Source organism: Pinus tabuliformis, chromosome 9 (genome assembly GCF_031772625.1).
Source record: "Pinus tabuliformis cultivar Carrire ecotype Pingquan chromosome 9, CPIR1, whole genome shotgun sequence".
Lineage (NCBI taxonomy): Eukaryota > Viridiplantae > Streptophyta > Pinopsida > Pinales > Pinaceae > Pinus > Pinus tabuliformis.
In genome coordinates, this window is record NC_142307.1 from 1,527,859,299 (window position 1) to 1,527,884,965 (window position 25,667).

Consider the following 25,667-nt stretch of genomic DNA (forward strand, 5'->3'; position numbering starts at 1 on the left):
TGTTATAGATGATACTTTTGAGCATGATTGAGGTCCATTCTATTTAAATTGAAAATTGATTGCAAATAGTACTCCTTTGACCCTTAAAGGGGCGAGTACACAAATGAAAAGAGTTTGGTACTCTCTTGCACTCAAGGTGGGGAAAAGTTGATGAAGGCAAAATTGAACTCTCTTTCACCTTCAGTGTGTTGAAGGAAAGGTAACTAGGTTCGGTTTTCATTATGACTTGTAACGATAATTTTATGAAGAAAAATTGTTTTTCCTTGCATCATGGGTTTCATGAGCAAGATGTGTTTACCATAGGTCAAAGACTTCTTCTTGATGTCTTTAGGATTTTTATGTTTAATCATAAATGTTATGAATGTCATAAGGTCAAAGATCAAAGGAAACACTCCAAGGTAAGTGTCACTATCTTCATGCAAAATTCACTCTACAAATTACAGTATATCTCCTTGACATGTTGGCTCAGTTTTGAAAATTCTCCTATCGGCTTAAAGGTATTACCGTTGACCCATATATATACATGGGTAACACAGAGTCAAGTGAAAAAAGTTATCGAATACACAGTGAACAAAATCTTCAGATATCAGTCATTGAATACACAGTGAACAAAATCTTCGGATCTCAGTCATCAAATACACAGTGAACAAATCTTGGGATCTCAGTCATCGAATACACAATGAACAAATCTTCGGCTTTCAGTCATTGAATACACAGTGAAGAAGTCTTTGGATCCCAATCATCGAATACACAGTGAAGGAGCCTTCAAATCTCAGTCATCAAAAACACAGTGAAGGATAGAGTCTCGGCATATATATTAGAAGCACAAACATATCTTGAAGGACGAAGTCTCAGTGTTTATCTTAGAGCCTCAGAACTTATCTCAGAAGTCTCAACGTTTATCTCAGAGTCTCGACACTTCTCTTAAGAGTCTCGAAATATATTTCAGGGTCTCGGTATATCCATATGTGAAGTTTGATTGGCTTTCCGAAAGCCTGTACGAATATCTCAATCATACAAAGATACATAAGCCGGAAAAGTATTCTCGGGACATCCTTCAGAAGAGCACTCACTATAATGTACACACTCCATGACTTATAAGAGGACTGTGCATTTGTATATACAGTAACAGGTGATGGCCTAACTTATCTCTGGTGTAATTGACGAGGAATCGAAAGGCTGTGACAAGTTGAGAAGAGAATGAATCTAAGACAGTGACAGGACAGTGAAAGGCACAAGGAAAAGGAGAACAATGATGTCAAGACAATGAATCAAAGATCAAACAGTGCAGAAGATAGTGACAAACATCTTGGAGGTAACTTTGAATCTACTTTGTTAAAGGTCCTGGTATTCAACATCAAAATATCTATAAGAAGAGATTCAAGGGTTTTCCTCTCTAAGAGAGAGAGGTTTTGGCCCTGGCAGAGAGCCAAATTTTGTGTTCTTGTTCTTTGCTTTTGGTAGCAATTTGATGAAGTAAACACACTAAAAAATAGAAGAAGATCAAGCTAACAAATGGAAATTGTAAAAGTACTTCACAAGTTTTTATCATAGCTAGAAGAATCCTATCTTAACCATGATGCCCTAGATTCTTCAACATGGAATCAAAGCTAAGGTGACACATCAAGGAAAGGGCATCTCAAGAACACTCATAAGGTGACTCATCAAGGAAAGATATCTCAAGAGCAACTACAAGGTTGAAGCATCAAGCCAAGAAGTCTCAATTACATCAAAGACAAGGAAGGTTTACCATTTACTATCCATCAAGGAGGACTACAAAAGCAAGAGGAGAAGCCTTTTGTATAAAGGCACCTTCAAGTAGAGCAAGCCAAAAGGGACCTACATCAAGCTACACCACCTTCAAGGAGAAAAGTACTACAAGCCAAATCATCAAGCAAAATCTCATCATCAAGCAAGTCCATTGGGAGAAAGCAACTTGAAGAGCATCTAAGAAGGCAAGCTATCAAATCTTCAAGAAGAAAGCAAGTCTATTACATCTCAAGTAAGTATATATATGTCCACTTCTGAACATTCAACAATGTCTTTTTGCAAGGAAAGTAACAAACTAGTTGGGACAACTAACTTCCTTGCATGGAAGAAGAGGACTGACTTACTTCTCAAGGAGAATGAACTCCTAGAACTTATCAAAGGGAATGTTACTATCCCTGCTAAGGAACAAACTCAAGCCTTAGCCAAATACAACAAGGATGAGACAAGAGCCCAAAGGATTCTAATAGAATCCATTAAAGACTCTCTCATTCCTTATGTCTCCAAGTTGGAGACATCCAAAGAAATCTATGATAAACTAGTAGAGCTATTCTCGGTAAGCACAGCTGGAGAAGTGATATCTCTTCAAAATGATTTGTACAAGATGAAGATATTCAAGGAAGGAATAGCTCCATTTTTCATGAAGATCTTTGAGATGAGGGATCAACTTCAAGAGCTGGGAGAAGTCATGTCTGACAGAGAAATGACAACTGTAGTACTCAGTGCTCTACCTAAGGATTGGGGCAATTTCACATCAAGCATATACGCAAGAAGGAAGCTACCCTGCTAAGTGAATTATGGTCTCTATGCAAGATAGAGGAAACTAGACTCAAAGCAAAAGAGGATGTGGGATCAAAGGAGCAAGCATTTGCAACCATGGCCAAGAAAAAGGGAAAATTTGGCAAATTTGGTCCACGAAGAACAAACAATAGAGATATGTCCAAAATCCAATGCTTTGGATGTCAAGAATATGGACACTACAAAAGGAATTGTCCTAAACTTAAGAAGGACAACAACAACAAAATAAAAAGGGAAGAAGCTCACATGACTCAAGAGGTGAAAGAAGAAGACAAGAAGCAAAAGAAGGAAGATCCTCCAGATCTCTACTATGACTAAGTCTACTTCTTTACTTAAAGTCTTCTTTCAAAGTTTTGAGTAGTATAGGAGCATGTAGGAATAGAATAAAAATGCATGGCTAGAAACATCTTCTAGAATCTAGAAGCATGATGTACATAGAGTTCAAAATACTCATGTAGAAGGAGCATTTAGAAATAGAACAAAATGCATGGTTAGAAATATCTTTTAGAATATAGGAGCATAGTATACATATAGCTCAAGATATTCATATAGAAGGAGCATATCTATTATAAGACCTCATCCATGATAAAAGGATAAGTGATCATGATTGTAAATCCTAGAAGGCCACCATCATCAAAAGAAAGAGACATTTGCAGAATGAGGATCTACAAGATCCTATGACAAAAATCTTCAAAAGAAGGTTCATAAATAAGAACAGATGTGTCAACAAGAATCCATTCATTGAATACAAGGAAGAATGATGTGTAAGCAAGAATGGATGAAGCAAAGAAGGGCTACACCAATAAATAAGGACCATAAAATGAAGCTGAGATTATCAAAGCAGAATCAAGATGAGGTATGTATGCACTAAAAGGTAAAGTCATGTCATCTTATATATTATTAAAGTCATGGGAATAGATCTAAGACATGATCAAGTGCAAAAATATTTCTTTCATCGAAGACATACTCTAGAGCATGTACAAGTCAACAAGAGAAGTGCTCACATAAGGAGCATAAGGTTGTTGACTACTCCATGAAGCAAGTGAAGAAGAAAATACTCTCCTAAGGAGTACAAGATTGCTAACTAAAAGACATGTGAAGAGGAAATGCTAACTAGTTCAAGTAAGCAAGAAAAGAAGAAATTGCTCTCATGGGAAAGTATAAGTTTGTTATCTAAACAACTCAAGAAGAAGCAAATAAAGAAAGAGATCAAGCATGTGAAGAACACCATGGTCATAAGGAATCACTATCCGACAAGATCCATTAAAGACATCTCCCGAAAGAAGGCATGACAACTCTGACAAAGGAAGAAAAAGATCAAAGGACCCTTGACACCTATGAAGGCCTTGGAGATATTAAGGTGCAGATAGATGATTCAACTCTACGAAGATGTCATGATGAAGAGGCCATCCAACAAAATCACTATCTAATGTTGAAGCAAGTCAGGATGAAGTCATGAAGGGCTACCAAATCGAAGCATGGAAACAAGCAAGTACAACTAAGCATCTATGTGATAAGTATTCTAAAAGCATAGACATATGAAAAAGGAGTAGCCAGATGATAAAAGAACCTAACACATATCTAGAAGGACGCTTTCCACGAAGAAGTAATGACATGACAAGACAAGAAGGAAAGTGATCAATGGCCGGTGCCCTACCAAGAAGAAGTTAGAACAAAGACTTCATGACATCAAAGAAGGAGATCAAGCAGCTGAAGGACCCACGAAGAAGAAGTTGCTGATGAATGGACAAGTCCCTAGCTAAGAGGGAGTTATAACAAGTTACCAATTACAAAGGAACTTGGACAAGTACCTTGTTAAAGGATACTTGGGCATGTCTTCCTCAATTGAGAGGAAGCAATAGACACAACATTCTTGTCTTCACTTGGGAAGAAAGAATGGGAGGATTGGGTAATCATCTGGCATTTGATACTCTTTGAGGATGTGTAGGGCATCCAAGACAAGAGTAGGCAAGAGGAGGCAAGAGGACCGATATTCTTTGAGGGCTAGGAACCCAAGACAAGAATAGTCCTAGAAGGTCATACTCAGTGAACACCCGGGTGGGTATGTACCTTGAGAGACAATGACTAAGGTGTTTATAAGTCATTGGTCTCACCAACATTGTGCTTTGATCTATTGAGAGATAGAGCTGTTAGTCAAGGCCTTGCTATGTGACAATGCTGGTTGTAATAATGCTATACAGATGGATTACTAGTCCGACTCTTCTTATGAGATCTCTTTAGTGTTGAATAACCATGTACCATTTAATGAATACCTCCCTAGTTAAGAGGGAGTGTTGAAGGAAAGGTAACTAGGTTCGGTTTTCATTATGACTTGTAATGATAATTTTATGAAGAAATTTTTTTATTCCTTGCATCATGGGTTTCATGAGCAAGATGTGTTTACCATAGGTCAAAGACTTCTTCTTGATGTCTTTAGGATTTTTATGTTTAATCATAAATATTATGAAAGTCATAAGGTCAAAGATCAAAGGAAACGCTCCAAGATAAGTGTCACTATCTTCGTGCAAAATTCACTCTACAAATTACAGTATATCTCCTTGACATGTCGGCTCAGTTTTGAAAAATCTCCTGTCGACTTAAAGGTATTATCGTTGACCCATATATATACATGGGTAACACAGAGTCAAGTGAAAAATGTCATCGAATACACAATGAACAAACCTTCGAATATCAGTCATTGAATACACAGTGAACAAAATCTTCGGATCTCAGTCATCGAATACACAGTGAACAAATCTTCGGATCTCAGTCATCAAATACATAGTGAACAAATCTTCGGATCTTAGTCATCGAATACACAGTGAAAAAGTCTTCGGATCTCAGTCATCGAATACATAGTGAAGGAGTCTTCAAATCTCAGTCATCGAAAACACAGTGAAGGATAGAGCCTCGACATATATATTAGAAGCACGAACATATATCAAAGGACGAAGTCTCGGTGTTTATCTCAGAGCCTCAGAACTTATCTCAGAAGTCTCAGCGTTTATCTCAGAGTCTCGACACTTCTCTTAAGAGTCTCGAAATATCTTTCAGGGTCTCAGTATATCCATATGTGAAGTTTGATAGGCTTTCTGAAAACCTGTAAGGATATCTCAATCATACGAAGATACATAAGCTGGAAAAGTATTCTCGGGACATCCTTCAGAAGAGCACTCACTATAATGTACACACTCCATGACTTATAAGGGGACTGCGCATTTCTATATACAGTAACAGGTGATGGCATAACTTATCTCTAGTGTAATTGACAAGGAATCAAAAGATTGTGACAAGTTGAGAAGAGAAAGAATCTAAGACAATAATAGGACAGTGAAAGACATAAGGAAAAGGAGAACAGTGATGTCAAGATAGTGAATCAAAGATCAAACAGTGCATATAAGACAAGACAAGACAAGATAATTATATTTATGTCCAACTAATGACCACAAAGTAGGTCAAAGGGACTGTTGAGTACAATGATGTCCATAAAATGCGGGAGAACCAAACAGTCTCTTATAAAAGATACAATGCATGAATATAAAAGGTAAAATGCAGGAACATAAAAGATACAATGTATGGAATGCCATGACAAAGAAGATCCAGGGGCTAATGGGTCTGAGGATAGTGACAAACATCTTGGAGGTTACTTTGAATCTACTTTGTTAAAGGTCCTAGTATTCAACATCAAAATATCTATAAGAATAGATTCAAGGGTTTTCCTCTCTAAGAGAGAGAGGTTTTGGCCTTGGCATGGTTCTTTGTTTTTGGTAGCAATTTGATGAAGTAAACACACACTAATTATAAAAAGAAGAAGATCAAGCTAACAAAGGAAAATTGTAAAACCACTTCACAAGTTGTTATCATAGCTAGAAGAATCCTATCTTAACCATGATGCCCTAGATTCTTCAACACAGTGGGTGAGCATATTATGAACATCATTAATGGACAACCAAAGCCACCAAATACATGGTAGCAAACACAATGATAAAAGAGCTATAAAACAAATCCAAAGCTCAATCTTGGATCCCTTCCACATACTTATCACCTTGCACCTAACAAGGAGGAATATCAATGATGATAGTTAGGGTTCAAGTTTTGAAGTCTTATAAGTCAAATTCAATTAGAATTTGGGAATTCTAGCGTGGCAATTGGTCTCTTGAACGAGATATCTACAATTCCATTAACTTAAATCAATTGCGTCAAATCAACATATAAATGATGATAGTGAGGGTTCAGGTTTCTAAGTCTTATAAATCAAAATTGAATAAGAATCTGGGAATTCTATCATGGCAACTGGTCTCCTAAAGAGGCTATCTACGATTCCATCAACTTAAATCAATCTCGTCAAATCAACATGTTTGGGAAGATCTAGCATGGAATCTAGAATCTTTTCATTGCTCTTCAACTATTCATTGGGATGTTGATAGACACTTAATTGCATCTAGATTCAGAGAGTGCTTCAGTGATTCTATTTTTTCATTGACCCCTGTGTTCCCAAATTAGCAAGGGTAATGTTCAGACATTGTGGTTGTTCACTTCCATCAATTTCTGGTATTTGAAAATTTAGTCATCATCGATTGGTGATTTTCAAGCATATCTTCATTGAAGCTAAGTTCAAAAGTTTTAGGTTGAAGGTTGAAGATGATATGAGTTTACACACTAGTACATGTTTCCTTATTGGTATAATTATTTAGACTTGTAATGGGGGGGGGGGTGATGTTACGCTATTATTCCCTATACATTCACAAAGTCCAAGATCACCTTATCAATTGTCATCCTTATCTATTGATGAGGTGTTGTGCTTATCCACTAGTGAGTTGTTAGTTAGATCTAGATCTAGAGGTGGTAAAATGCATGTACTATATATTGGTATCATTGGGTGAATACATACATTGTATATGTCTTAAATATCTTTCTACCAATTCTTGTCTTGTGTTGTACTTGGTCTATTTCTTTTAGGTTTTAATACTTGTACAAGGGTTTCACTTCTCTTATATGGCTCCTTGGGTCTGTCAATGGATTTTTACCCTCTTTACAAGATCAATGCTTTCTTTCCTAGGATTTTCACTCTCTTCAAAATCATAGTTTCTTCTTGGTCATTTTTTGCAGTAATATTTATCTAGGGTTGCATTTTTGGCTAAGGCTTGTGCTACCCTAAAATAGTATTCCTCAGAGGAGTTGGTGTTATTTCCTTCTTTAATCAAGGGGATGGTTTGAATTATTGGTGTAATTTGTGCATGTGGCCATGACCTATTCATATGTATCATTAGTGTGTTTCTAATCATGGCTAAGGCTAGACTTTAATCTTTTGTTGTATACTAGGCATGGTTAAGGCCAACCCCATTAACTTTGATATGTAGGTTCAATAACCATCTTGGGGAGTGTGCCTTTTGTGGGTCCATAATCCCACTTGGGAGGGCACTATTGTGTATAAAAGCACAACTTGAATTCATCTATTTTGATAATTGAGCTAAGGCTCTCTAATACGAGTGTTTAAGGCTAGGCTACAAGTGCCCGTATCTAATGTTGGTGCACTCTTGTTCTTTCACTGTTTTTCTCTTAGTTGTGCGCTTGACTTGTCCCCTTCTACAATCCAGTATGGGGGAGATGTGTAGGCGTTAGATGTAGTGTAAGAAAGATTGTATGACAACATTTTTTAAATATTTTATTTTAATTTGGGGGAGATGTAGTGGTGTAAAATGATGATTCTGTAACCATATTTAAATTTAATTAATAAGCAAATAAAAACTCAATACTTACGAAAAACTTACAATATAACAATATTGTTAACGATGGATATTCATCCCATTTTACTATGGATATTATTATTATTATTCACCCCGTTTTAATTTAATAAAATAAAAAATTAATAATTATAATTATCAATCAAACATTTTGACTTGGTCAAATTACATAAGATTGAAAATAAAGAAAAATATAATAGAAAACATAAAATTAATAATTATATTTATAATTATAACTATATTTAATTATGATTAATAATAAAACTAACCTAGATCCATTTTAACTTTGAATCTACCAAGCATTGAGAGGGATCAAATCTCTTGAGATGCAAACCACTTTTAGAGTGAAAAGAGATTTGATCCTTCAAGAGTTATGATAAAATTCGATGACGCACTACAACCCACATGATCATAGCGTACATGATTAGAATGAACAACCATCCACTATTATTCATAGGATTTCATTCTTATCATTAGTCAATGATGTAAAAAATTAAGAATATGGATAGGGCATATGGACGAAATAAGGATTTGAAAAGAATCCCAGCAAATAGGAAAGTCTAAGAAGATCCTTTTTTTTTCTTCTTTTTATAATTGTTAATGAGGTTGGATTTTAAAATCTATTTATCATTGTGTGGAGAGGCACTCTCTAGTGCAGTATGGTAGAGATGTTGTAATGTCCTATCCAACATTTTAACTAGGTCAAATTAAAAGAATTAAAATAAAATTTAAAAAAATATTAATTATTATTATCAATAAAACATTTTGACCCAATCAAATTACATAAGAATAAAAATAAAAAATAAGATAAAATAAAATAACATAAAACTAATAATTATATTGATAATTAATAATTAAACTAGTCTAGATCCATCTCAATTTTTGTGTTGAGAGGTGCTCTCCAACCCAGTATGGAAGAGATGTTGCAATGCCCTGTCTTATCTTGTAAACATTTTGATGTGGCCAAATTGCATAAAAATTAAAATTAAAATTAATAACGCGAAAACAAGTCGGTTAAAATAAAAGAAAAATAATTAAAAAAACGTTAATTCATGGTATTGACCTATGGTATGAGAACCCATGGTATTGACCCATGGTATTCATGTGGAATATAATCTATTTAAAGGGGAAAATTAAATCAGCCTAGATCCATTTCAACTTCGGATCTACCAGATGTCGAGAGGGATCACTTTTCCTGAGATGCAAACCTCTTTTAAAGTGAAAAGAGATTTGATCCCTCACGGCACTTGGTAGATCCGCAGTTATGATAGATCTAGGCTGGTGCATTAATGAACAGCTCCAGCACACTGTTTTAGTGCTGTTTTTTCTCTTTTATTGGGAGGTTTTTGGTTAGCTGTTTGGGTTCCATTCGATGGCCCCCTACCAACCCCCTTGTTTGTGATCTCATAAAAAATGAGATTGCTGAACTGTACACACTTTAGACTCTGTATTCATTGAGATAAAATAAAAGTTCAAAATTGTGGTAGATGGTGGTAGATAAGATTTACAAAATATGAAGTACCGAGAAGGTGGAGTGTTTGTTAGGATTTACAAAATTTAGCTACTAGTGAAGTGGAGTGTGATGTTATTTTTGCAAAATCTAAAGTACTGATTTTTGTCATCATATCTAATTAGTTTGATTATAAAGAGTGATCATATCTAATTAGTTTGACTGCTTATATAGTCATTCTCTTGAGCATCTAAACTTGTTAGGAGTAAGCTTGAAGAAACTGAAATTGATGTGATACACATATTTGAGTGATGTCATGGGATTAACTCATGGCAATATTTTTTTAATATGTAAAAAATTGAAAATCTCTATAAAGTATCATTTTAATTGTTTTTATAATACTGACAGGTTTTTGAAAAGGATGATGGAAGAGATCAACTTGAAGGTTTAGTAAATGCTGTAAGAAGAGGGAGATATGTGGTATGCTATCATAACATATATTTAGTCACTTCAGACATGCATTTTAGTTGCTTAATTGGTTTTTCTAAGCTTCTAAGCTACCTTGGTACATAATCATTTCAGTTTAAACTTTATACATCATTTGAATGTGCAAACATGTGATTTTAAATTTCCTATCATAAAAATATTATCAAATAAATCTTCAAGCATATGCTTCTAAAGTACTCATTCTCTTAAACATATCAATTATTTCTTATAAAATAAACTGGAATAAACATAGTTGAATTGAATGGAAACACACCCTTTTAAATGGTGTCCAGAAGTAACAGTGTTGGTGCTTGTGTCTAGTATAATGACAGGTTTAGTCCTGGAAAAGATACAAATGGTATAATGTCTCTACGTTGAATCTGGAATTTGTGGCGAGTGAATGCAGATGGGAAGTTCAATGAATTAAACTTAGTATGGTCCCTAATGGATATATATATATATATATAAAAGTAATAATTCATATGGGAAGTTCAACGAATTAAACTTAGTATGGTTCCTGTTTCTTCAAAATCTAGTAGGTTTTGTGAGATGCCTTGCAAGGCAAAAGCCAGATCAAGACACAATAATGAGGTGGATGCCACTATCACCTCAGCAATCCACCTCCTGCTCTTTGGTGGAATTTTACCACACGGGAGGCTTCCCAGTTTAAGGTCACCCAAAGTATATTCTTGGTCTAGGGTATGGTGACAATTGAATAGGCTTTTTCAAGATACTCAAGCTAAGGACAAGGTTCAATTCTACAAGACAAGGAATAGCGTACCTTAGAAGCAGCCTATAAAGGACTTGTAACCTAGGGTTTTTGCAATGTTCCACTGAGTTTCCGGAACGGGGAAACACGGGAGCAGGGCTACGCACAAGGGGGACGTATATAAGCAACCCCAAAATTTAGGGAAATTTCGGGGAAACTGAGGGATGTCAAAGTCATAAAAATTAAAAAATTATTAAAAATTTAATATACAAAAATAAAAAATAAAATCCCAACAATATGTCAATAACTAAGTAAATAGTAGATCTTAATAATTATGAAATGTACATTTAAATATGTTAAATTTGGCAACTAGAGCCAAACTCCTCATGGGTCATCTTATTTATGATAGCTGATATTTTTCTTGGGTTCCTCTCTCTGAGAGGTGTAGGATTGATCTAAAGATCATCCGATTCTGACATGTACAAATGAAGTTATGAATTTATTTTGATTATGGTCAAATTGTCAAGGTTGGCCGACAAACTTATGTAGGCTCAGAAGCCCAACTGTCACGTCTATTCATCCTCAACGTTGCATATAAATAGAAGGTGACTTAGCCTCATTTGGACACGCTCATCTTCACACTTCTCTCTCTCTCATTGATTGGGTACGGATTTTTGGGCCTCCCTCTCTCTACATGTCCGAAATTTTAGGAGAGCGAAATTTTAGGAGGCTGAAATTTCAAGAGACCAAATTTCTGGACAGTTTGACCAAGCATTGACCAGCATGCATTGACCTCCTTTGACTGCATTTTTGTGAGGGCTATCTCTGTTTGGGCAGGCCGCATTTCTGGGCACAAAAATCGAGGCTAAATGTTCACTGTTGACTAGTGTTGACTGCAGCTAGGGCTGACCGCAGGTGGGCTGTTTGACCAGATTTTGATTGGGTTGTTTTTGGGCTGTTTTGAGGGTTGATTCATCTTGCTGTTTGGAGGCTGAAGTTGACTGAAGTTGACCAATTTGTTGAGGGTCAAATCTGCCTTGTTGACCAGCGTTGACTTTTTTGGTTAGGGCTCTTTTGCTGCTGTTATAAATTATCAGATTTGTAAATTGTACTATCTCTCTCTGCTGAACTATTGAAGACTAAAAGAAAATTTGATCAAGGGTTTCCCCACATTGGGGTTTGTCCTTGGCTGGTGCCACATCTTGTGTTTTCTTGTTTTGGCTTCTCTTCTACTGTTTATGTTTTATTTCTATCTGCATTTTACTATCGTGTTGATGTGATTGCTAATCTGAATATTGATACTGGGTTAATAAAGAAATTGAAGTAAAATTGCTCTAAAGCATAGAACATACCATTGTTTCCTAAAATTAACATGGTTTTAGAGCTAAGGCGAAGACAAAGCCCAAGCAAGAGTGAAAGAACAATCACTAAAGACAGTTGGACAAGGACAAAAGGTTCAATGGGTTCCTCATCCTACTTCTCGGCTGAAGACAAGCTCCATGATAAATTTGACTATCATGGATGGAAGATGTCTTTTGATTTGACCTTGGAAGAAAAAGAAGTGATGGACTATGTGCAGGGTAAAATCCCTGAACCTCCTTCAAATGCACCGGTTGCTGCAAAGACCAAGTACAATAGGGCTGAAGTCAAAGCAAAGAAGATTATCAGAGTTTCCATTGACAAGCATTTGGTGGCCTACATCTCCGAATTGAAGACCTCCAAGGAGATGTACGACAGGTTGGTCGGCATGTTCAAAGTTAGTAAAGTGAATCAAATTCTATTTCTCAAGAATAAGTGGAAGGATATTAAGAAGGGCAGGGACGGGGAGATTCAATCCTATTTATTGAGGACTACTGAGATCAAGAATGATCTGCTCTTGATTGGAGAAGTCATTCCTGACAGGGAACTTACTCTCACCACCCTTAGAGGACTCCCACCTGAGTGGTATGTATTTAAAACCACCATCCTCAACAATGATCGAATTCTAGGGTTTGAAGGATTGATGTCGAGATGCATTCAAGAAGAAACAAGAATGGTGGAGCAAGAAATGCCTTCTAATAGAACCAACCCCACTGCATTCTCCGCTCATGCCAAATGGAGAAATAATGCATCGTCTAAATGTCATTTCCATGGAAAGCCTGGATCTAAGGGAGGAAGGAAGGGCAAGTGCTTTGTTTGCAATAAGTTTGGCCACTATGCAAGGGAGTGTCCAAATAGAAGGGACAAATCGCATGATGATGATCACAAAATCCAGGGGCAACTTCAACGACAACGAGCAAAGGAAAAGCAGGTCCAATGGTAAAGGAAAAAGGAATGCGGGACATCAAGGAAATGGTCGACCCTCCAAGAAATCAAGGAACTCCAGGTATCAAGGAAATGGTCGACCCTCCAAGAAATCAAGGAACTCCAGGTATGAAGAATCAAATGTTGTTAACAATAAGCAAAAAGAGTACTATCTTATATTGGCCCTCTCCACTGCCTCTCCTCCGAACACTTTGGGAATTTGGCTGATTTATAGTGGTGCCTCAAGGCACTTCACTGGATACAAGGAAGCCCTCTCTAATCTGATAGAAAAGGAGACATGTATTCCGTGAACGGAGTAGGGAATGTTACCCTTCAATTGAATCAAGGTCATGCTATTCATTTGCAAGAAGTACTATATGTACCTGATCTCAAGAAGAACCTGGTGTCCATTTCAGCCATGGAGGACAAAGGATTCAAGGTGGCATTCATTGATGGAAAGGTACGTATTTGGAAAAGAAATTTTAAAGATGCTTTTACTCTTGGGTTCAGGGTTGACACTTTGTATCAAGTTGGAGGAAGTCCATTGGGAGCCATGTCTTGCGACACATCTCTACAATCTGAACTATGGCACCGGAGGTTTTCCCATCTTCATTATAAGGCTCTATCTGATGTGAGATAGATGGTGAGAGGTATGCCCGAGTTCAAAGTAGAGCATGAAGGTGTATGTCTGGGATGTGCCGAAGGAAAACTTACAAGGGGACCATTCCCCTCAAAGTAATAGCAAGACCACATATATATTGCAATTGATCCACTCCAACATATCTCGTATGATGCCTGTAAACTCTTTGGGAGGATACTTATATTATCTCACCTTTACAGATGATTATTCTCGCAAGACCTTGATCTACTTCTTGAAGAAGAAGGATGAAGTGTTCACCTGGTTCCAACACTTCAAAGCCTTGATCGAAAACCAATCCGAGAAGAAAATCAAGATATTGAGTACTGATAATGGGACCGAGTACGAATCCAATGAATTCCAAGATTATTGCAAAGAAGCTGGCATTAAGAGGGAGACTACAATGCCATACACTCTCGAGCAAAATGGTATGGCTGAAAGGAAGAATCGCTCTATTGTAGAAGTAGTTCGTGCCATGTTTCATGATCAAGGCCTTTCGAAGTTCCTATGGGCTAAAGCTGTAAATACCGCCGTGTATGTTCAAAACCGATGCCCTCATCAAGCATTGGACTTTAAGACTCCCGAAGAAATGTTCACTGGTAAGAAACCGGATGTCTCTCATTTTAGAATTTTTGGAAGTCTCGTATATTTTCATGTGCCGAAAGAGAAAATAAGCAAATTGGGTGCATCTGGGAAGAAAGGAATCTTTGTGGGCTATAGTGAAAATTCTAAGGGATATAGAATTTATGTGGCTGGTGAAAAGGAAGTTGAGATAAGTCATGATGTCACCTTCGACGAAGATATGGCCCTCAGGAAGATTAACAACCTTCCTATCTTAAGGAAGGACAAAGAAGCTGACATCGGAAATCACGTGCAAAAGAAGACAAAACGATGCCTGATGTTGATAAACCTATGGATCCTATTGATCCTCCTCCTCATGAGCCCTCCTCCTCCAAAAGGAGACCCTCATGGCTTAGGGAGACTCTCGAAGATGCCGAGAGACACATTGCACCAAGGGGGACTTTCCGTGAAAGCAAGAAGCCGAACAGGTATCAAGGATATTTGACCGCCATGAGCACTATCGTTCAAAATGAACCTTCATAATTTGAAGAAGCCGTGAAGCATCAAGTATGGAAGGATGCTATGAATGAAGAATACGAGTCAATTATGAAGAATGATGTCTGGGATGTGGTCCCTAGACCCCAGGACAAATTGGTTGTCACCTCTAAGTGGCTCTACAAAATCAAGCATGGAGCTGATGGAAGTGCAGACCCTCTCATTCACAAATGTAAGAGGGAGTTGGCTTCTGAATTTGAGATGAAGGACCTAAGACCGATGCACTATTTCCTAGGGTTGGAGGTCTGGCAAGAGGCAGGCGAATGTTTCCTCCCTCAAGAAAAATATGTTGTGAAGATATTGGAAAGATTTGGGATCATGGACTGCAAGCTTGTGACTACTCTGATGGAACTTAACTTTAAGAAGTTATGTGGTAGTGCCGCAGGACCTGAATTGGGTATTGCTTCTGAATATCATCAACTCATAGGAGCACTGATGTTCTTGGTAAACTCCTGTTCGCACATATGTTTTGCAGTTAACACATTGAGCCAATATATGGTTGAGCGTCATCATATACATTGGATTGGTGCCAAGAATCTTCTGAGATATCTCTGGGGCACAATCACTCATGGACTGAGATACACTGTTGGAGATGTGAGGTTGCATGGTTATTCTGATGTTGATTGGGCTGGCAGTTTGCTGGATCGCAAGAGCACTTCTGGATGTTGTTTTTTGGGTTCTGCTTCAATATCCTGGATGAGTATGAAGCAGAAATCGGTTGCTTTGAGCACCACCGAGGCCGAATACATAGCTGCTAGTATGGCTTCCTGTGAAGTTGTCTGGTTGAGGAAGCTCTCCAGTGAGCTGCTTGGACATGTGCTGGATACCACCACGATCCTCTGCGATAACCAAAGTGGGATTTGATTATCAGAGAATCTCGTGTTTCATGATTGATATCAGGTACCAATTTATCTGGGATATGGTACAACGAGGAGCAATAAGGGTCCATCACATTGGGACTGATGAGCAGGTCGCCGATATTCTGACAAAACCCCTGGGGAAGGTCAAGTTCTTGGCCTTCCGAGAACGACTTAGAGTCGTGGAGAGACCCTCTTATGAGGGTCCTGTATGAGATGGACATTGAACTCTGGGAGCTCCGGGGGGCTTGGGGTACTTCTTGGAGCGATGAACAACCATAAGGTGAGTGGCTCAGCCTTCCCCTAGTGGCTTGCTGTGTACAAGGTGAGTGGTTCAGCCTTCCCCTGCGATACCCCTTGGCGACATGTAGGTAGGATGAGTGTTTCATCCTTTTCCTGCTCATCCTACCCATGCAGTTTGGGACTCATGGGAAGTACCTCTCATCTGGTCAATGAGTAGGGAAACGAGGATAGGGACCATAGTACTACCGATGGACACATTGTGTATTACCGTACTCCCTATGCAAGGATGACCGATATTGATCTGGGATCAATTGGAACTGACTTCGGGTCAGTAAGAGTGGTATGAGACACTCTCTTTTGATTGGAACTGACTTCGGGTCAGCAAGAGTGGTATGAGACACTCTCTTTTGATTGGAACCGACTTCGGGTCAGTAAGAGTGGTATGACACGCTCTCCTTTGATTGGGACTGACATCGGGTCAATAGAGAATGGTATGAGACATTCTCGATCACTTTTTCTTCTTCATAGTTCAACAAAGCAGAGCAGTGCATTGATGGCAAAGATAGTACAGATTGCCAGATGGATTAGCAGATGGAGTTCTCCCTTGTTGAAAGGGACTGTTAAAATTGGCAACTAGGCCCAAACTCCACATGGGTAATCTTATTTATGACAGTTGATATTTTTCTTGGATTTCTCTCTCTGAGAGGTGTAGGATTGATCTAAAGATCACCCGATCGTGACATGTACTAATGAAGTTATGAATTTATTTTGATTATGGTCAAATTGTCAAGGTCGGCCAGGAAACTTATGTAGGCTCAGAAGCCCAACAATCACGTCTATTCATCCTCAACGTTGCATATAAATAAAAGGTGACTTAACCTCATTTGGACACACTGATCTTCACACTTCTCTCTCTCTCTCTCATTGATTGGGTACACATTTCTGGGCCTCTCTCTCTCCACACGTTCGAAATTTCAGGAGTGAAATTTCAGGAGAGCGAAATTTCAGGAGGCCGAAATTTCAAGAGACCGAATTTCTGGACAGTTTGATCAAGTGTTGACCAACATTCGTTGACCTTCTTTGACTATGTTTTTGTGAGGGCTATCTTTGTTTGGGCAGGCCACATTTCTAGGCACAAAAATCGATGCTAAACGTCCACTGTTGACTGCAGTGAGCGTTGACCGCAGGTGGGTTGTTTGACCAGATTTTGATTGTGCTGTTTTTGGGCTGTTTTGAGGGCTGATTCATCTTTCTGTTTGGAGGCCGAAGTTGACTAAAGTTGACCAATTTGTTGAGGGTCAAATCTTCCTTGTTGACCAATGTTGACTTTTATGGTTAGGGCTCTTTTGCTGCTGTTATAAATTATCAGATTTGTAAATTGTACCATCTCTCTTTGCTGAACTATTGAAGACTAAAAGAAGATTTGATCAAGGGTTTCCCCACATTGGGGTTTGTCCTTGGCTGGTGCCACATCTTGTGTCCTCTTGTCTTGGCTTGTCTTCTACTGTTTATGTTTATGTTCTATCTACATTTTACTATCATGGTGATGTGATTGCTAATCTGAATATTGACACTAGGCTAATAAAGAAATTGAAGTAAAATTGCTCTAAAGCATAGAACATACCATTGTTGCCTAAAATTAACAAAATATGATCATCATTTCATATTAGACTCTATCATGAATCATAATTATCATTTGACATTTCTGCAATCATCAATGTAAAATTGTAAATCTAAAAGTAAATTGCTAAATTGAATCCATCATTTGACATTATGCAATGTTCCATCTAAATTCATCATTTGGCAATGGGCATTATAATTATGCAAGGTACATCTAAATTAAATTAATCATATGACAATTGAAATTACACAAATGACATCAAAAAGTAAATTCATCATACAAAAATGATATTATGCTGAAGTAGAAGGAAAATGCTAGGCGGCAAGGTAAAATCGTAGGGTTAATGAGAAATGAATGAGAAATGTGAATGATTTTGTTTTAAAGTTTTAATTTGTCCTTTAGCTCTTATCTTCATTTTTTTTAATTATATTAAAATTTGTAATTTTTGTAACTTTTTATGTTTTTAATTGTTATTAGCAAAAAGAATTGGGGGGACGTGGGGGGCCAATTTTCGTTAGCAGGAAAAAACCCCCCAGAGTTTCCCTGAAAAAGGGGACGTGGGGAAGCATTTCCATAGGAGTTTCCTTGTTTCGGGAGTGTGGGGGAGCGAGGAAGCGTGTCCCCCACCCTAGGGGGCATGTCCCCGTGGAACACTGGGTTTTTGATCTATGACTCAAAAATCGCACAACTAGGCATACAAGGAGAGAAAAGTTTGTAATTATGATATAATCAACAAGAGGATCCAAACCTAAGTTGCAGGAAATGCAGGTACAGGGTCCGTTTCCGTACGGAAACGCGTTTCCGCGTACCGTACGGCCTGGAAACGCGTTTCCAGGCCGTACGGCCGGGCCCCGTCCTCCAAAAAATCACTTGGTTTTTTTTTTTTTTTTATTTTATTTTAAAATTTTTTATTTTTTATTTTTTTTTTTATTTTTTTTTTTTTTTTTTTTTTTTTTTTCTAATTAGTTTGTAAATTTTTTTAGGGTTTCTAAGCTGTTCTAGAAACCATTTCTAAAGCTGTTCCTATATTTTTATTTTCATTATGTGATGACTCATGAGTAAATGTGATCATTGTGATGTAAATTTAATCTTAATGTTAAAATGTTTAAGTAAATGTATCATTAATGCTTTATGATTGCACATATATATATATATTAATAATTTTTAAATGTTTTTAATATATATATATATATATTATATATATTCGCGTTTCCCCGTTTCCAAAATTTGGGGAGGTCGCGTTTCGTTTCGCTTCCCCGTTTCCCCGTTTCGTGCAACTTAGATCCAAACCTTCAATTGACCCTAAATTGAAGCCTTGGCGCTGAATTAAGGTTTTTTTCTAGCCCTAGAGTTGCCTAGGGTTGATTATGTCAGCCCTGGGGGGGACTTGCAACCATGTAAATTGTTGGATTTTGATGTTTTAAGGCTCAACAAGGTAGAACATCCTCTAATCAGCCAACACTCATCCCCTAGTTGAATTTGGTCTCAAACCCTAACCCTAGCGACTTGCCTTGAAAGACTAAAATTTTAGGGCCAGAATTTTCAGGGGCCCAAAATTTTAGGGCCAAAAATTCCAGGGCTGAAAATTTAGGGCTGAAGTTTGAGGAAGAGAAGAAGAAGTGATTTTGAAGGTTTTGATTTTTGACCATCAATATGGATGCCACTGCCTTCTATCTACATGGGAGATGGAGTCTTAAGGGAAATTAGCCACGAAAATATCAAATCCTTGAAGGGAGTAAAGGGGAAAACCCTAGCTATCACTTTAAGTGAGGAAAAAATATCTAGAGAAAAGCTCTCTAGGAGGTTCTCTGGGGAAGTTCAAGGATATGAATTAAAGCATGTAAAATTAACCAAGTATTCCATATAAACATAAGCATTTAGACATAGAACATAGGAGAACCTAACGACATTACATGCAACATAGAACATAGGAGAACCTAACGACATTACATGCAATAATCATGAAAGATATTCAATAATAAGGTACTCACAATATATCCAAGAAACAAGCCTTCTTTATCCCAAAATGACGTCTCCACAACAAGCACTAGTTTCTAGTAGCCAAATATCCACAAAAGATCACATCTCCACAATGTCGTGAAGTACAGCAAGTAGGCCGAAATCTCTAATAGAGGCTGAGTTCTCCACAAGTGATGATGAACAAATGAGTGAGGTGACCTTTTATTTATATGAGGTCTACCTCACCTAGGTTTTAACTAAGGAGCCGCTACACAAGTTTGATTTTGAGTGGACAAAAAGAAAATTAGGGTTACAAGCCAACCCACATGTCATCTCCATGGGTGTCAAGTGAGCAACATGGTGCCTCCTCTCTCCAACATTAAGGCTCCATCAGGTGCAACAAGCCCTCAATTATCCTAAGGATGACCATCCTCATCTAGGCCTTAGATCATGGCTTTCCCATCAAGTAGTCTCAAGGCGAGCCTAGGGGCCTGCTAGGTCCACTAGTACATTGTCACCATTCCTCCATGCTAGGAAAAAGAAACCCAACAGCCTGGCTCTTGGGGTTGCTCTAAGATGTATCTCAATTGCTCAAGTCATCAAAAGGTCCAACTCTTTCCTCAAAATATGCAACGCTGCATCTGCCAAGTCATCATGCTCTTTGGAATGTAGTACTCTCCTTGGGCATCATGTGGAATGAAGTGCCTTTAAGGCTTCTACTGCTTTGGACCACATGTCAAAACCAACTTAAACTCAAGTGAAGCAATCATTCATTAGAGACCAAGATCATAAATGCATCTAAGTGGACCATACTTAAGTGTTAAGGGCATATTAATAATTCAAATTTGCATCACCTTCAAATATATAACTAGAACAAATCCTATAAAGGTGTTCCCTACCTTTGTAAGAGTGGCTAAGTAGTCAACCCTATTAGGTACTTCCAACTTCCAAGGGGAGGTGGAATTTACAAGGTTAACCCCTCAATCAATAGGTGTTGGTGTGAGTAAGTGGAAATGGAGGGGAAAGACCTCATGACCAAGTGCCATGGTTAAGGGATTAGCTGATGGGAGTTCACATCCTGAGTGTATAGATGTAATGTGTGAAATTGTAATACTGTTGCAGTTACTGGTTATTATTCACCTATCAAATTTGATTATTTGTCTTTTGCAATTTATTGTGGCAAATACTGAATAAAACACTACTGCAACTTCATAGAAAATAAATAAACCACAGGAACTGAGAAAATATTGCACACACAAAAATAATGAACACCGATATTTTTGGACAAATGTCCCTGGAAAAACCTTAATGTGGGGAAAACTAATTCTGCAGATTAGTATTTTATTTATTCTTCAGCAAAATGCGTGGTTGAAAAAATTACAACTGTTTGTAGTAAATTAGCAAGCCTCCGGAAAATTGTTTCTTTTAATTTTGCAAGTCGATTTGGCTTCATGGAGACAACTCGACCCTTCTGATCTTATTCAACCCTCCTTTAGAGCTTTGAACTGGTTCACACATAGGGCGCTAGCAACTCAACCCTCATTGGCAAACTCGCATTGGCTGGAAATAAACTCGGCCTCCTTTGGAATTTGACTTCTCCTAGAAAAATCGACTTCTCTTATGCAAACTGATCACTTTGGCAAATTTTTCCTTGCTCCTGCAACTCTACTTCTCTGAAGCAATTTGCATTGCTGGGAAACTCAACCTCTTTGCAGATTAAATTTACCTCCCTCTATATCTGAGAAACAGGAAATCGTTGTGGAGAATTTTCTTCGGCAACTTTGTCTTCAATCGCCGTTGATCTCAATCTGTTGGTGCCCTCATGCTACCATTGTGCCCTTGCTCTCTCACTGTGAATTTGTGTCTTTGATGTGTTCTCCAAATGCCCATCGATTTTCTCTTTTAATCTCTCGTTGAGCAATCAACGACCATGATCTAATCTCAATCGATGGCTACAATCATCTTGACCCCTTCAAATGACTTTTTTAGAAGTCACTAGAGAAAAATCGATTTACCTCAATTAATCTTGATTGATAAAGCCATTTCCCTGAGTTAGACTTAGGAAAATTAATAAACTGGCTAATTAATTCTAATTAAGGCAATTTTCCTTAGATTTTTTTTTTTTGGGTATTGGAGAAAATCAATTCACTATGTTCCCTAGCCTCATGGACACCATCTGAGATTGGAACACCTCTCCGAGCTACATAAACTAACATAATGGAGGGAGCAATCATGGATGCATGAGTTACCCTGCTCAACCTGATTTTCCACACCTATGGTGTGCCTTTTACTTCTTTTTGATAATACTCTGTATTATGGTGTATAGCTCAAGGATCAAAGCTTGCTTTTTATGATATAACATTTAACTTCCCCTTGAGATGAGGCAATTTATCGCTCATTGGGGTTGGGGCATGCAAGGGTTCCTTTTGATGAGATCAAGCATCAAGTGCTCAGGAACCGAGTAATGGCTAATGAGGAGGGTAGAGCTCATGCTAGGCTTTTTCCTACACGCTAGCTCTCGACCATCTTTTGCATTTTGATTTTTTTTTTTCTTTCACTGTGGCCATATTATGCTTTTCCATTCTTTTAGTTGCATCAACCTCTAGGGCAATGTTTTCTAGCCGTACTTAAGGATGTGGATAAGAGAGTGCCAAATCCCAATGAACCAATGACAAGTTGGACTTGAAGAATGGAGATGGTATAAAGGGCTTGTAATATGATATGGAAAGTGTGAAGTATAGTGGAGGGAGAATGAACACACTATTTCAATCCAGGTCTTCCAAGTGAGTCCCGACTCCCACCCATAACCCTAAGGCCTCAAAGGAGGTCCCATTGGACTAGGGTTAACCCCCCTGATAAGTTGAGAGAACAAATTTACAGTCAAGATTGGTCAATCATCTAGATCACCCCTTTACAAGCTTTACCCATAATAAATGCCCAATACATTAAGCAAACACCTGGTTGCAAAATGATCAAAGTGCCTATTGAGTGGTAGCCCACCTTCATGGAAGAGGAATGCGAGATGGCGAGTGATGTAGTGACTGGTGCAGATGGTGGACCATTGAGGAGCTAGCATATGATCGTCATCAAGCTAATATGTAAGGCTGTTGGCTGGCTGGCTGTCCTAAATAGGAGAAAAGTTTTCTCCTAGGGGTTAACCATTTAGGTGGGTAACAGTCCCTTTTTAGCCAATTATTATATGACTTATGTGAGGCAATAAACTGTGGTCTGCTGTTTTTATGGCACCTGGAATAGTTTTAAAAAGGTTGGGTGCATCTCCAAACAGAGATATGTTGCTGCTTAGATCCCAAATTTACTGTAATGGTACTGATCAACAATGTCTATATGAGGTCCAACCTAGAACTTACATATAGTAGTACCTCAGTCATGTAGACGTCACCAATTTTTCAAAGTCCTCGCAAGGGAACAACCTTCCACCAGAAAAAAATGGGTATCTAATAGCTACAACCTTCGATATAATAGGATGTCCTTCAGGTACATGGTTCATTCAACATTTGGATAAACTCCCTCTAAATTTAAAACTTCCAGTTTTTAGACACCTCCTAGAGTCTACAACCATATTAAACCAGTTTTAACATTTGTAGTTAAAACAATTTTTTTGCACATTGATAGGGCACAATTGCAGAGATATTAGGCAGAGCATTATACAATAGGGCACAACTGTTTTGACTGGGGACAGATTTGTGATGAGATTGAGGCTGATGAACAACCAGATCAACCCTTGGTGAATATATAGGAATGGCAGATGATGTGTGTTGAGTTAGTGTTTGGTAAACTTGAAGAATTGGTGAAATGTGTACTCAAGTATTGGTGCATGGTCGATGAAGTTTTGCATGTATTTTTATTGGAGATAGGGGATATGTTAAGTAAAATACAAATTTGACTAGAGTGGATACATAGTGGCTTGAGGAAAAATATACATCTGTACAAGTGATTTAATGCCTTTGTTCTAAGTAATGTGTGCACATTAATCTGTGCTTCTAATTAACACAGATATCTATGTTGTCTGCGCTAAAAGAATTGGAGATGGATCTTTACATGCATCTGCGTTAGGACATGGCTAAATTTGGTTCATGAAAATGCATGGATGCACATTTGCATATAACTTAATGTGCATAAAAATTGTGGCGCTTTCAACTTTCAGAATGAGTAATTTGGTTGATTGTATGAACAGTTAACTTACTATTAAAACCTTTAATCCATTGCTTTATCCATCTTGGAGGCAACATGGATCCGCAAGGCTCCTCCAAGGATCCATCTTCCATGCAAGGATCCTCCAAGGATCTTTACGTGCATCTGCATTAGGACATGGCTAAATTTGGTTCATTAAAATGCATGGATGCACATTGCATATAACTTAATGTGCATAAAAATTGTGCAGCTTTCAACTTTCAGAATGAGTAATTTGGTTGATTGTATGAACAGTTAACTTACTATCTAAGTCACCTGACACGGGGATTCGGGACACGTAGGATTCGGGATTCGTGGTGTCGGATTCGGGACACGCTGACCCCCGGAACATGACACGTTAGGACACGTTATATATTATTTTATTAAAAATATATATATATATATATATATATATATATATATATATATATATATATATATATATATATATATATATATATATATATATATATATATATATATATATTAAAAATTAGTTATTAGCATATTTCTTACACAAATTTTAATTAATGATAAAAATTTATTGATTTCAAACGTAGATCTTCATCTATAGCTATTAGCATGCATAGTACATACAAAAGTCAAATAAATGTCAGTGGTACTGGTCACATAAATGATAAATAGAACTCAAGACAGAGTTTGGATAAGTAGGGAATTTGGATCCCTCTACAGTTCGTATTACAGTGGCAGCAAAGGATATGACAGTTTGGATTGCATCACACTGCACAGTCATACATTTCAGTACTATAAAGGTAACCAGTCCACAGATTCGTTACTATCTCAGGGATTTTGATTCGGTCCTCACAGTGGTAGGAACTATCTCAGATTTGATGATTACAGTATTGTTGTGATAAGGGTTCTATACACTTATAGCAATAGGAATACAGTTAAAACTTACAAGTCATTACATCTATTACAGTGGCATCGTGGCATCAAATGTATACAGTAGCATCGCACAACAGCATCGCTCTATAGTAAAAATAAGTCTCGACTCTCAGCAATGTAGAAGTCTATTGTATAAATGAGTTCTTGTTTCTGCTGCTACAGGGCCGTGATTCGGTGAATGAAACCTTTGCGTCTTTGCCAAATCGCTGTTTCCTTTGCAATTGCCGTCAAATGGGAGAGACAACAGCGCATTTAAACCTAGCAGCAGCCCGAAAAACGAATCCGAAACCAGGACTCGATTCCAAAATTCGTGACACGTTATTCATTTTTTGAACACGCCCAGGACACGACGTACCAGAATATGACACGACGAGTCCTTGCAACATGACACGTGTCAGGACAGAATCGTGTCCGATTCGTCCGATTCGGGATTCGTCCAGGGGTTTGGACGAATCCGGTTTCATAGCTTACTATTAAAACCTTTAATCCATTGCTCTATCCTTCTTGGAGGCAACATGGATCCGCAAGGATCCACCTCCCAAATTTGGAAATTGATAGAAACTGCTTAGTTTTTTTATGGGAAAAAGGTTAGTGCTCACTTGTTCCTGCTTGTTGAAACTCGAAAACGATGAATTCCCAAATCTGTTAATCAAAGTTTTGTTACAAGTATGTTGCTGTTCTGTGCATTATTGGACTGAATCTTTATCTCCTCTTAAGTAGTTTATGGAATCTCATAAATTTTGCTGTTCTGTGCATAAATGTTGTTTCTGTTATAGAATTTTATTCTCCTCTCAACTAGTTTATAGACCAAATTGGCAAATTGTAACTAGCAGCATATTGGGACCCTAAACTGAGAATATGCATACAAATTCTGGTTTGTGCACAATTTATTGCTGTTCT

General features: G+C 37.7%; 1 protein-coding gene across 1 annotated transcript in view; it reads left to right on the forward strand.

Annotated features, from left to right (window-relative positions):
• LOC149154422 (uncharacterized) overlaps positions 1 to 25,667 on the forward strand; it is a 281,090-nt gene that overhangs the window by 16,980 nt on the left and 238,443 nt on the right. The window contains exon 6 of the mRNA XM_089438498.1: positions 10,168 to 10,239. Coding sequence (XP_089294624.1) covers positions 10,168 to 10,239 — 72 coding nt within the window. The remainder of the gene's footprint in view (positions 1 to 10,167; positions 10,240 to 25,667) is intronic.